The sequence below is a fragment of the Medicago truncatula genome, chromosome 2, assembly GCF_003473485.1.
Source record: "Medicago truncatula cultivar Jemalong A17 chromosome 2, MtrunA17r5.0-ANR, whole genome shotgun sequence".
Lineage (NCBI taxonomy): Eukaryota > Viridiplantae > Streptophyta > Magnoliopsida > Fabales > Fabaceae > Medicago > Medicago truncatula.
Window position 1 is genome coordinate 40,938,326 of NC_053043.1, and position 14,948 is coordinate 40,953,273.

Consider the following 14,948-nt stretch of genomic DNA (forward strand, 5'->3'; position numbering starts at 1 on the left):
CAACTGATCTCTTCTCCACACTGATTTAACCATTAGACTCTTTAAAAACAAAAACAAAAAAGTGATTTCTAGCCAAATACACACCTGGTATGAAACCATTTACAATCATATGTTACAGGAAAACAATTTAATTTCATTATTTGATTATTTTAATACTTTGTACAAAAACACTTACATGTTACTTAAACTGTTTTCCATAGTTTTACATAATATATAATAGCACAAATTAAATAGATGACTGATAAGTGCTAGAAAGTTGTAATTTAAGTGATATATTTTAGGCACTTTTGTTACTTGTTTTGCAAGTTATTAAGGGAAAAGCCGAGAAATAAGTGATTATTGCCCTTTTACGCTTTATCTATCTTACTTCACCCATTTGTGCAGGATTCGAACTCAAGACATCAAGCAAAGAGAAGAAAATCGAGAAAAGTACAAAAAGGCAGAAAAAGGAGATCACTCGCCTCCAACTCGCCATGGCAAGCAGCAAAGGCGAGCAATTCCAGAATGCAACAAAGATCACACGCCACCAACTAGCAATGGCGAGTAGAAGGCGAGCTTACTCGCCGTGGCGAATGGAAGGACTCGCGAGGCGAGTAAGGGCGGTTTAGCCTCTAAATGCTGACGTGGCACAAACCCAATGGGGAAGAAACTTCAACTCGCCATGGCGAATGAAGCAGCTCGCGAGGCGAGTGAAGGCAGACTCAGAATTCTATAAATAGCCCACTCAACCATTTCAGAAAAAGTTAGTTTTTTATATAGTTTTTAGATAGTTTTTCTCTTAGTTTTTCACTTGTAATATTTCTAGAGAGAGAGATAGGGCTTGTGCTTTATAGAGTGAGAGTGATAGAGAGTGGATTCTTCATCCTTTGTTGAGACATCACAAGTTGTAATGAATCTTGCTTCTTCAATTCATTCTTGCAAGGCTTCCATGACAATGAGTAGCTAAATCTCCTTTGTTGGGACTAGAGGTACTTGATCATAGCTTAAACATGTAATCCTTTGATCTATAAATATATGGTTCTAGCATTTGATTTGATATTGATGTTATTCTTGCACTTTAATCTTTATCTTTGATTTAATTGTGATTGAGAAATACTTTTGAATCTAGGTTTAGAATAACCATCTATCAAAACATAGTTTCTAGACATGGAATCGATGTTTTGATAATCACCTTGAGTATCCAAACCTAAAGCTTTCTTATCATTTAATAGATTGAGAAATCATCGATTGAACGATAAGATCGACTCTTGAATCGTTCAATAGTTTGAGACATCGACCATTGAATGATACAATTGATTTCACAATATTGTTTGGACACGAATGGTGTTGTCGAGGGATACGTGATAATATCAAAGAAAAGCTAGAATCCATGTATGATCATTAGGTTACGTGCGACGCTCGATCAAGGAACTCTAATCCTAACAAGTTTTACGCCCTATTAATCTCAATTTTATCATTTGCAATCTAGTTACTAAAACAAACAATCAACTATCGTTTAACTTGAAATGATATTTGGTGTCGAACGGTCCGCGATATCGCACTAGTCCCTGAGGAGACGATATAAATACTTACAATTGTTTGATGCAAAAATACTACATCAAAATGGCGCCGCTGCCGGGGACTGGCGTTTAGATATCGTAGACATCGCGACTATTTTATCATTTTAAGCATCAGTATATACTCTGTAAATATATTTTCTTTTGTATAGTTATTGGTACTAACCCCTCTTTGCATACAAAGAAAAATTTCTTGTTAGTTATATCCGTTTCAGATTCTCTACATAAATGAAATCATGGCTGATCATGGTTATAACAACTTCTACACTCCACTGGAATATGAATCATATCAACAGTATCAACAATATCCCTCTGAAGATGAACGAATATCAAAGATGGAAAATACTTTGAATATCTTCATGCAGCAATCCATGATAAACATGCAGGATACCAATCAGAGATTGAAGAATCTATCCTTTCAGATGGAAATGATGCAAGAACAAATCATGGATATTCAAGCCAACATTCAATCCACTCACGGAAAACAAGAAAATAATTCAAATACATGTGAGGAAGTCGGAACGAGTGTTGAAAAAGGTGTTGAGGATACCGAGGAAGACATAATACTAGAAGAATGTAGCACAATAAAAATGACGGAAGAATTAGAGCCACTACATCCAATAGAACTTCCTCAAGAAAGGTCATATGCTGAAGAGGCCAAAACTTTTGATAATGGAGCAGTGTTGATAGTTACAGAGAAACAGGAATGGATACTTAGCAAGAAAGAATCAAGTGAACAAAAGGGGAAGACAACGAGCGAGGCAAAGATTGATCGAGTCATAGACGAAATATGCGCCTTGTTCAACAAACCCAGGTTAGGGAGGATATGGACTCCACATCAATTATACTTCAAATTCATGGAATTCCTCCCAACACGCAGGATTACAAGAGATGATGTGTTGTCCGTTTCATTTTGGCCACCCTAACGAAAAAGGCGTCGAGCTAACGACGTTAAACAAGCGCTTTTTGGGAGGCAACCCAACTTTGTAAGTTATTTATTTTTATAATGCATACTAGGTGTAGGAGTCATGTGCATACCAAAACCATTCACAATTCAGAAGCCAAAAGAAAGCAAAGTCTGAACTGTCATTACTCGCGAGGCGAGTACAACTAGTCGCCATGGCGAGTAAACTGTCCTTTGACTGCGTTGACTACCAATTCACTCGCCATTGCGAGTAAATCCGCTCGCGAGGCGCGCAATAGCAGTTCTGACAGTTACGGTTTCCAAAGCCACTAACTCCCTCATTTACTTCACTTAACCACCCATTACCAACTTTCCTTTATCATTTTCGTTTTTCTTTCTCTCTCATCAAACCATTCACAAAAAAAAAAATTTCTCAAAGACAAACATTAACCCTAAGCATCAACACTACCCTTTTTCAATTCATCAAGTCAATCCAAGTCAAGCTTATTGCATAATCTTCTCTGCACTTGCATTTCACTTGACTCAGGTTCGTAATTCAATTATTCACTGTTTTTGAAGCTTTATTGTATGAACCCTAGGGTAGAAGATTTTGCTGTGTACTAAATCTGTAAAAATGGCACCCACATGACTGAGATGAAACAAAATCATGCATGAATTCGTAATGTCCTTCATTCATATTCACATCTTTTGATAACCCTTTTGTAAAAAGTTCCAATAAAATGGGTTTTTGTGGAACAAATTCGATTTTTCACCAAATGCATGATTTAGTTCATCTTACTGTCATCATCAGGGTCGCAATGGTCATAATTAGGGTTAGGAATCATAAAACTGGAACAACTTTTGAAAAAGGGTCGTTTTTGCCATTTTCTGGGCAACTCGCCATGGCGAGATTCATCACTCGCCATGGCGAGTATTCATCTGGAAACCCAGAATTTTTTCTCAACTCGCCATGGCGAGTTCAATTGCTCGCGAGGCGAGTTGCATCAGAACCTGAATTTTTTTTTTTTTTTTTTGTGAAACAAGCCTCTGAAACTCCAATTGCTCTTTATTGTTTCCATACTGATGTTTAATTATCTATTCTGTTGTGTATGGTATTTCCTGGTTGTGTTTGCAGGTATGGCTCCTAAGAAACCCGTGAATACCGGCAAAAGGAAGAAAGGTGAAACATCCGCATCTCAACCCCCACCTAGAAACCAACCATTTGACCGAGAGAGATTTAAATCTCGTTACCACCAAGACAGATACCGGGAGTTGCTTAAACAGAGCATGTGGCCCGAGAAAGTGTTTAACATAAACCCTCAAGGACCCTACCAAGACCTCTTGAAGCTTTTAACTGACCAAGGGTGGGGAAGACTGCTCCAACCTATCACCGCAATCAATGCTGAGCTCGTGCGTGAATTTTACGCCAATGCTCTTCCTGAAAACCTCACCGATCCATTTGTCTATGAAACCTTTGTGAGAGGTCGCACCATCCGCTTCGATCGCGAAGCTATTAACATCTATCTCGGTAACAGCTTCCCACTAAGTGATGAGGATGAGATGGATGAATTCCATGACAACCAAAATCGAGGCACCTTTAACATTGAGCCAATGAGAGAAACAATCAAAAGGGCTATCTTACTAGAGGGTGAAACTTATGACGTGAGTAATGCTGGAAGACATCACAGAGCACAATATAAACTCATGAACAAAACTTGCAAATTCATCCTGAAGTTTATCCTTCACAATGTCAGACCTAACAGCCACTTGTCCGATTGCACTGTGGATGTATGCCCACTCATATACTACATTCTCAAGGGCTTCAAGGTTGACATAGCCCGCACATTAGCATGGGAGTTAAGGCTGGTCACCCTTCAAGGAAAAAGTGAGCCAAAAACCCGCCTAGCTTTTCCTGGACTCATCATGGGCTTGATTAAAGATTCACGAATGAAGTTGCCCACCGCTGTACATGAGGAACTCCGGAACCCCGTTGATGATGACTTCATCAGACGTTACATCATGAGTGACCCAAAGCCGGAAAAAGGAAAACAAGCCTCATCTTCTCAGGCACATCATCCACAATCAGGGTCCGAACCATTTCAGATGCCAACCACAACTGCCTTTGACTTTGCCAGCTACACTCAATGGCAATACCAGTGCCATAACCATACTTGGAATATGCTGGAAGCTACAAACCGTGCTAATACTTATCTTCAGCAGTCTCAGTATTTAGTGCAGCAGCAAGCAGGGTACCCTCCGGAGGTGATGTCACAATTCATGACACCAGAGGCTTTTCAAGCTCATGTTTCTTGGCCTGAGGGCAGGCCAGATCCTTACGGAGGGGGTGGATCATCGTTCGGGACGCTTTCTGACGATATATTGATGGGAGATTCTGACAGAGACGATCCAGACAGAGTCCCAAGTGCAACTGGTGGTTCAGATGATGATGACATGCAGGGTTGAGGAGGAAGAGAAGAGACGTGAAAGTTCACCTTTATTGAGTGACATTTTATAAGCTTTCAGTCGATTCTTTCCCTTCTCTTTCATTTCCTTTATTTGCTTTCGATTCCAGCTATTTTGACAAATATTTGCTTCTGTTGTTTTATCTTGGCACTTATGACTCATAATTTTGTTTAACTACTACTTTGTTCACTTATTGTGGGATATTATGTTTAAACAATTGCTTTAATTAGTATTGTGATGTTCACATTGTTCAAAGTTGTATTGTGTTGTTTTATATTAGCACTTTTGGTTTATGTCAAGTACTTTGTTTTTGAAAATTGTGGAAGTTTCTCTAGTTTATCACTCTTGCTTATTGAAAAGAAAATGCTCAAAGCTTCAAATTTCTAAGCGCTTGAAAGATAGCCAAAACTTGAGCAAAAATTCTCAGATGATTGATAATGATAGATAGTTTGTGATAAAGCGCAAAGCCAAGGTACAAGTTTCCAGTTTTTCTAGGTTTTACTTGAATAGGAAATGAGTACTTTGCACAAATTTCAGTTCATCTAGTTCTCCGCGATAATGTGTTTGTTTGTGAACCACTTAGTACTAGCCAAAAAGTGAGGAAACCTCAAATATTTGTACTATATGCAAGGAGACCGGCATTCATTGTTTTAACTCGGTTATTTTATGTTAAATCCAATATTTGTTTTAAATTGTGTAAAGACATGGAAAGGATCAAGGCATATTTTGTTTAATGAGAGAAACATACTTGACCACAAATAGCCTACCTTGTGAGAAGAGCGAGTATTTGTTAACCCACTTGAGCCAAATGAAGCAAGGTCCTCAATTATGAACTGTCAATTCATAAGCACAATGCTTGATGAATTCGCCCTATATTTTTCAAAATCCAGTTCATTTTTGTTGCACTATCGGACCTTGATATGTTTTAATTGTTGAACCCTAAACCTTCATTGTTATTTGTCCCTTTTTGCCATAGATTAAGGGAACATTCAAATAGGGTATGTTTTCATTCAAGTTGGGGAGAAAAGGTAGATGTTCATCATTTGTCAAGTGAATTGGTGTAATCAGAAATTTTGATCAAGACAACATTGTTTGTATATGAAAAAAGAAAGAAAAAGAAAAATGTGTACATGATAAAAACAAGAAAAGAAGAAAAAGAAAAAGAAAGAAAAATCCAAAAATAGAATAAGTTGTCAAGATCAAGGAGTATCATGTTTTAACACCAAGGGTTTGTTAGGGAATTCTAGTAAATTTGTCTTTTGAATGTGAATAGAAGGAATGTTCCCTTATGCTTGACCATTTGAATTCAATTGACCCACAAATGTCCTTTCTTTTGTAGCCAAGCCAAATTACAACCCTAAAAGACCTTTTGATCCATGTTTTTATGCTTTTTGAAATGATAATTGGATGGACATATAACTTGATTTGGATGTTAACTTGATTGCCGGATGTGTGTTCATAACCCTCACTCATTTGATTTCAATTGCATATCTACTTACAAAGAAGTGTGTTAGGTGTGGTTCGTGAATAAATGTTTTATTGACTTGAACTATTTGACATGAACTTTGTGCATAGAACTCATTTCATATTTGTGGTAGAATTCCAGATTAGTTGGAAACTCAGACTTGCCCGCGCATTCTCTTTGAATCATTCATCTAAGAATGTTTTCAAACCTTTTGTACTTGTGTCTTGTCATATTAACTTGTTTGATTTTCAAGATTTTGTTTGAGGACAAACAAAGAGTTAAGTTGGGGAGAGTTTGATAAGTGCTAGAAAGTTGTAATTTAAGTGATATATTTTAGGCACTTTTGTTACTTGTTTTGCAAGTTATTAAGGGAAAAGCCGAGAAATAAGTGATTATTGCCCTTTTACGCTTTATCTATCTTACTTCACCCATTTGTGCAGGATTCGAACTCAAGACATCAAGCAAAGAGAAGAAAATCGAGAAAAGTACAAAAAGGCAGAAAAAGGAGATCACTCGCCTCCAACTCGCCATGGCAAGCAGCAAAGGCGAGCAATTCCAGAATGCAACAAAGATCACACGCCACCAACTCGCAATGGCGAGTAGAAGGCGAGCTTACTCGCCGTGGCGAATGGAAGGACTCGCGAGGCGAGTAAGGGCGGTTTAGCCTCTAAATGCTGACGTGGCACAAACCCAATGGGGAAGAAACTTCAACTCGCCATGGCGAATGAAGCAGCTCGCGAGGCGAGTGAAGGCAGACTCAGAATTCTATAAATAGCCCACTCAACCATTTCAGAAAAAGTTAGTTTTTTATATAGTTTTTAGATAGTTTTTCTCTTAGTTTTTCACTTGTAATATTTCTAGAGAGAGAGATAGGGCTTGTGCTTTATAGAGTGAGAGTGATAGAGAGTGGATTCTTCATCCTTTGTTGAGACATCACAAGTTGTAATGAATCTTGCTTCTTCAATTCATTCTTGCAAGGCTTCCATGACAATGAGTAGCTAAATCTCCTTTGTTGGGACTAGAGGTACTTGATCATAGCTTAAACATGTAATCCTTTGATCTATAAATATATGGTTCTAGCATTTGATTTGATATTGATGTTATTCTTGCACTTTAATCTTTATCTTTGATTTAATTGTGATTGAGAAATACTTTTGAATCTAGGTTTAGAATAACCATCTATCAAAACATAGTTTCTAGACATGGAATCGATGTTTTGATAATCACCTTGAGTATCCAAACCTAAAGCTTTCTTATCATTTAATAGATTGAGAAATCATCGATTGAACGATAAGATCGACTCTTGAATCGTTCAATAGTTTGAGACATCGACCATTGAATGATACAATTGATTTCACAATATTGTTTGGACACGAATGGTGTTGTCGAGGGATACGTGATAATATCAAAGAAAAGCTAGAATCCATGTATGATCATTAGGTTACGTGCGACGCTCGATCAAGGAACTCTAATCCTAACAAGTTTTACGCCCTATTAATCTCAATTTTATCATTTGCAATCTAGTTACTAAAACAAACAATCAACTATCGTTTAACTTGAAATGATATTTGGTGTCGAACGGTCCGCGATATCGCACTAGTCCCTGAGGAGACGATATAAATACTTACAATTGTTTGATGCAAAAATACTACATCAATGACACATCATACACTTTTAAACATTGTTGTTAAAATTTAGGATTCTGCGACTTTATTCACCTTCAACGACTCAAATCCATAGGAGAATACCAAAACATGCAAAATCTTAGTAAAATCGCATAATTTCAAAGGATTTTGTCCATTTTTTAGTTTTTGTGGACTTTAAACTGAGTTATTTATGACTATATACAATTTATAACATATATTTATTATTATTTTTGTTTGGATAGAATCCATCGATTTTGATTGCGATTTTACGATTTTCGACTTTATTATCTTATATAGATTTTATTGTGATTTTACGATTTTCAATTTTACTATTCCCTTTGAAACTGAAGTAAAATCCTGATTTTAACACCTTGTTTCTAAAGAACAAATCTAGAGAGCCCCACTTTATCTCCTGTTTCTTTGACATCGTTCAGTGTCTGTTGTCTATACTCCCTCAAAGTGAATTTCTTATATACAGCTGGCTTGTTTTCACTTTGTATAACTGCATCATTGAAGGGACAATAGAAAAATGCTGTAGAAAACCTCTCTACCTCTTCAGCAGCAACCACTCTGTGTTTTATGCTTTTGTAAACATCATTGCTTAATGCCTGCAAGGACACATATATTGGAGTAATTAAAGGTTCCATATTTCGTCAACCTATAAGACAAAAAATATTGAGAATATTTTTACTTACTGTAGTAATTAACTAATGTCATACTCCTGATGATTAACTTTTTTATATTATGATGTCCAACTAATGATGAGTTAACCGAAAAAATTAAGCTTGTAAGATGAAAAAACTTTGGCAAAACCTTATGGGCCTCCTTGGTTGGCAAATAAAAAAGTAGGATATATAGTAAGCAAATAAAATGTAATGTAATATATACATCATAATACTTTTGCACAATCTAATGTTTAAGATAAAATAAGAAAATAATTTCCTGATTGATCACCTCATAAAATATAATGTAAAATATAAAAATATAAATACAAATTTTGTCACAAGGGTTCTTTTATGTTTTATATATAATATATACATCATATTATTCTTTGGTTTATTGAAAATATAAAATATAATAGTATGTCTTATCTGGATTTTAACTGAAGCATATAGTAGAATATATCATATGGTTATTCAGCTATCTTATCTTATCTTTGTTTTTGAATGGCAAATATACATACACACACTCAAGAATTATAAAGTGTTCATTAGCATGCTGCACATTTTGGTTTTGGATACACACAAAAACCACTTTTTTCTTTAAAAGTAAGTAATGCAACTCATCCCAACTTTCTCTCTTTCCTTATTTAGACCAATCATTTTTTTAGGGGAAGCTAAATGACCTTTTAATTTTAGTCTAAAAAGAAGTTAAGTGAAGTTTAATTTTTCCACAAAGATTGAAAATAAATAAATAAATGATAGTATTGAGAAGAAAATACATAGATGTAATATTTCTGATGTTGTATTATTTATTAATAACTTTTCACCAACTATTTGTGTTACAAAGTTCACCATAGAATTGAAAGTCAATATCATATCATGCATGTATATAAATTTTATATTAATATGACATTATTTTCTATGATATTGAGATAAGTCATAGTAAAGATTTGTACAATGGAAAATGTATGATGTGACAATATGTTTATTAGTTTTCATCACTTTATTAGTCAATTTTTTAAGAATGAATTGAGCCTAATATAAAAATTAAATATAGTTGAGAGTCTGTCCAATTTTTATTGGGTCACATGCTATCAGGTCACCACTATTAGATCATTTAGATTACACTCCATATATCAAGTCCTAAACGTGAGTGAATGTGTTAAGAGTCTCACATTGAAAGAGATAAATCTTGAACATAAATTTATAAGGAAATGCAATATTCACTCAACCCAAAGTTTAAGAGTTAATGTTCGATACAATTTTATTAAATTATGTTAATTTTAACGTATCTTTTTTTGTGGTGTCCGGGCTTCGAACCTGAACCTTACATATATTATGCATTGTTTCTTACCAACTGCGCTAAGCTCACGGAAACTAATTTTAACGTATCTAAATAATATATAACAGACTAGTATATTAAATAATTGTATTCTTCTTTTGTATATTAACATAAAAATGTATAGACATGATCTACATATTAGAGGATGCTTTTTTTTCTTCTTCATTTTCTAATTAAATAACAATTCATTTTAAATGGAAGTATAAATTTTAAATGCTGGTACACAGGAGATCTCCCAAAATGATCACCAAAAACAAAAGATTTTTATTTTGAAATACAGTGTTAGGCAATAATAAGAAGGAGAGTTCCCCCACCCCCCAACAACTCATCTCTGGTTTTCTCAGTGTTTCTATATTGGACTATTATATTAATAATTTGGAGGGTTTTGTACCCATTACCTACTGCAAACTGAAAATGGGAGATACATACATATTTGACATTATTATAAGACATGTCACTCTCAACATAAAAATTAACAATACTAATATTATTATTTATTTTTATTTTTTTAAAAAATCATGTATGACTTTGCAAAAGATTTTTATTTAAAAATACAGTGTTAGGCAATAAGGGTCATGTTAAAAAACTCAAAAGAACATTTCCTTATATACTTGATTTGTCATTTAAAAAAGAAAGGGAAAGTAACATTTGCAAATTTAAAAGATATAATGAGAGGACATAAATAAAATAAAGTGAAGAAAATTCACCTGAAATAAATCACCAATATTAACAACTAGAGCACTTGGATTAGGCTTGACATCAACCCATTTTCCATCTTTCATCAATTGCAATCCCCCGACACTATCTTGATAGAGTATGGTAAGGAAACTAGTGTCACAATGAGCCAAGAGGCCAAACACTTCTGAAGATATAGGGCATGGAGGATATCTATTTAGTCGAATGAAAGAACTTTTTGGCAAGTAATTCTCTTGAAAATGGTTGGATTTCATATTCACTTTGAGAGCAAGAATCTCCACCAAGTTTTCGGCAAGGGTATCCATTCTTGTTGCAAAATCTTCAAGGCTTGATCTATACTCACAAAGTGTACTTCTATAAGGCATAGTAAAACTACACATGACAACAAACTAAGGCATTTACACACATAAGTATCTTGAAATTAGATATATATTTTTATAGGGTGCATCTAATATGAACTTTTTTTTTACAATAATGTGCACAAATGTGTGTCACACTAGTTTACATTATGACGTTGTGTATATTAAGTTTAGGCTTCATTTTAAAAAATTTGCATCTTTTAGAGGATTACAACTATGTATTTGTTAAACCTTGAAGTGTCATTTTTAGATATGTACATGAACTATGCAAAAGTAGCAAAAATCCATAATTTACTCTATCGTGCCTAACTTTGTGATTAGCTTGATTTATAATTCTTCAATATCCCAAAATTAGTTGGTGTCCTTGTAATATACAATAAAAAAAATAGATGAAATTCACATTGTCAAAGAGATTTCAGATAGCGGGTAAAAATTTAGGTTATGTCTCGGGACACTGGTTAAGGAAGACAAAAACTGAAATTTTAAATTGAAAATGATACTTTTTCAACTTTTGATGCATTGACGGTACAACTTCCGATACAAATACTACTACTATATTTGATTCTTTAAATATTATCTCTTGGGCATTTTCCTAAAAAATTTACTTTATAACCTTAAGGAAGATTTCAATGCAATCCTCATATATAAATGGATATTCTATTTTCTTTTATTTTTCTCACAAAAGGGGAAAAAATAAAATGTTTCAGCATATACTTTTTTCTCCATCAATCTTTTCTTTTTCAAAATTAAACGAAAGAATTAAACAAAATTTTCATGTTTTCTCTTAAAACAAACGAAGGAAATGGATGTGTATCACAAGTCAGCAAGCTAGGAAAGTCATCCACAATAGTAATGGACTTAGTTACATTTTATACAGTGATAATAAGTTAAAACATCTATTCTTCATTGTCCCCAAAAAAAGAAAGCTTGCTAAGGTTCAAATCCAATGACTAAAAGTGAACAAATAGTAAATAAAGATAGGGCCATTCTATTGTTCACATAGAAAAAATTTCAAGGTTGACCCTTATCATGTTTCAAAAAGATTATCAATTTTATAACATAAGAAAGAGATGTACATGCAATATTTTATAACAAAAAATATTAAAAAGGCAAAGGTCTATTTTGGACCTCTTTCGGTACTCGGAAGTCCATATTAGGGCACCCAGTAAATAAATAATTATTTTAGTTTACCAATTAGAAATTATTATATCATAGAGTGTCTCTATATTGAGAATAAAAATCCAGTTCCACAATCCACAAGTCTTAATTCATTTTTTAAGTCAGATAAACTGATCTTTAAGACTGTTCAATGACACTTAACTATTGCTGAAAAGTCGAACAACAGTTAACTAATATTGAACCAATGGTAGTTGAAAAAAAAGATCAATTTGCAAAGTGAGAAGAGTAAATTCCATAAAATTAAAGTCTAAGTTGTCTTTACCTTACAAACAAAAAGGGAGTTGACTAAAATCCAAAATCTAACATAATATTAAAACTTATCAAAGATCTATGAATGCTACTCTTCTCACTTCTCAAATTGCTCAAAAACATACTTCCCGCGATAATGAACTGTCTTTGGCTTTTCAACTGCAGTTATGTGACGTTAAGTACTTTTTAGAGTGCTTCAATCACTTTTTAAATTGGCTTAGCTGATTTTAAAAGTGTCCAACGACACTTAATTGTCGTTGGATGTTGTTGTTGGGACAACGGCAGTTGAAAAGTATTTTCCAGGATCTATACGAGATCATTCTATTTTCTCCATAATTTAGACCTAGTTAAGTCTCAAACTGTCTAGGAATATGTATTGGGAAAAGGATCAAAATTAGGTATTGTTTTATGGAAAATGTTAACAACTACCATTAACTCATTTTATATTTAAATTTTAAGTTGAAATGGTTTTTTTTATATTATTGAATACACAGTTTGTGTGTTGAACTATGATAGGAAAATTAAACAATACATCATTTGTTTGTTTTTAATTGTCGTTTTAAAATAGTATACGCAAATTTAAAAAATAGATTTTTGGAGTGATATTTTCTATTGTACCCTCATTTTAATCCATCAATAATTATTTTATTTTATTTTTAACACACTTTCTCTTTTTTTTCAATCAATTTGATTTTCTCCCCTAAAAAAATAATCAATTGATATACTTGTTCAACAAAATCCTTTTTTTAGACATTATATCTCTCCCTTAACAAACAATTTTTTTAATAAGTTAAAAAATTTCAACTTCAGATCAATCAAGATATAACTAAGTTTCCTTAAAATATATATATATATATATATATATATATATATATATATAACTATTTTCTTCAACTTTCCTCTAACTCCTTTAATCTAAATTTAGGCTTCAACTATGACTTTAACCAATACTCGATTTACATTGTGTGACATAAGTTTAGGCTTCAACACCTTTAAAATTTTTAACAATACTACGGTCTTAATTATAGAATTTCTACTCTTCATGGATCTATTATCAAAGGTAACAAAATTTTGTTTAAAAACTAAAACTGTGTAAAAAACAAATTTGAACTTTATAAATACATAATATTAATTAGTTTAATTGAAAAAGAGTAAGTTTGTAATTGAGAAAGAGTATAATTGATAAATTGTACCTTTAAAATATTAAAACCATAGTTAATTAAAAACACAAAATCAAACATCAAACGACACTAAAAAGAAACAGAAGGGGTAGTATATAAGTAACGGAAATGCTAACAAGTGTCATTAGGGCACTTGTTAAAGATTCTAAAATAGAAATAATCAATAAGTTTTATGTAAAAAAAAAAATACTTTTTCAGGTTTCAATGTGTTGAATATATCAATCTCATACATTATTTCTTTTTTAGGCTTCTCATCAAATATCCTAAGAGCACTTGTTAGCATTTTCTAATAAGTAAATGTGCTAAAGTTTTGTGTGTGTGTGTATAATGCAAAAAAATAAAAATAAAAACAAAAATAGATCCCCTCAAAAACAAAAAAAATAATTGATGTGAAGAAAACCAACCTCAAAGTTATATGCTGGTCCATATTTGGTATATCTGTCAGAGCAAAATGAAAGGCTTCAGACCAAGAAAGCTGTCTTAGATTGGTAGCACATGGATTCCCCCATCTGTATGTTTTTGGAGACAAATTAAAGACAGTTTCTGCAGATAACTTGTTCACAAAAGGTTGATAGAACAATTTCTTTTGCTCAGATATCATCTTGTTCAGAATCTCATTTGAAATTCCATGATTAATAATCTGAAAGAAACCCCATTTACTAGCAGCTTCACTTATTTCTTTCATGCACTCTTCTCTTTTAGGATCTTCAAGATTTAACTTCTCAAGATCAATCAAAGGTAGTTCCTCACTTCCCTCTACCTTAGAGTACAAATCATTTTCTGAATTATCTCCAAGATTTTTTTCCAATAGAGTGTTGTATATCTTTAAAAAGGGAGGTTCAAAATCCATTTCCATCTAGAATTCTGAAAAGCTGGATGATTTGGAACTTCCAATTAGTTGTTTAATCAATGATAAAGAAAATATGCATGTTTTGGAATTTCCAATTAGTTGTTTAATCAATGATCAACTAAATTTTGAAACAAAATCAATGGTCAAAAATCTAGTTCGATCTAGAATTCTGCAATTAATTACTAGGTTAAATCTATATTCTATTTTAAATTAATTCAATGAAATTACTAGAATTCTGCACTTACTAATTAATATAATTTCTTTTTTACCAAAAAGAATCTTCAATTCAATAGTCTAGTGTTAAATTTCAAACAAGTTCATAGATGAAGATTTTCCTTGTTGATTAATGCTTAACCTGTATTTTAAGGGTTTATTCTAGCTATCACTGTGTTGCCC

At 33.1% G+C, this 14,948-nt stretch overlaps 2 protein-coding genes across 2 annotated transcripts; one reads left to right on the plus strand and one right to left on the minus strand.

Annotated features, from left to right (window-relative positions):
* Positions 1-1,927: 1,927 nt before the first annotated feature.
* Positions 1,928-2,505, plus strand: LOC11415614 (uncharacterized). The gene has a single exon (XM_024776554.2). The coding sequence runs from the start codon at positions 1,928-1,930 to the stop codon at positions 2,480-2,482; it is 555 nt and encodes a 184-aa protein (XP_024632322.1). The 3' UTR covers positions 2,483-2,505.
* A 5,906-nt stretch (positions 2,506-8,411) lies between these two features.
* LOC11407932 (gibberellin 2-beta-dioxygenase 8) lies at positions 8,412-14,558 on the minus strand. The gene is made up of 3 exons (XM_003596590.2): positions 14,107-14,558; positions 10,746-11,067; positions 8,412-8,642 (listed from the first exon to the last, which is right to left on the minus strand). The coding sequence occupies exons 1-3, from the start codon at positions 14,556-14,558 to the stop codon at positions 8,412-8,414; spliced, it is 1,005 nt and encodes a 334-aa protein (XP_003596638.2).
* Between the last annotated feature and the right edge of the window lie 390 nt (positions 14,559-14,948).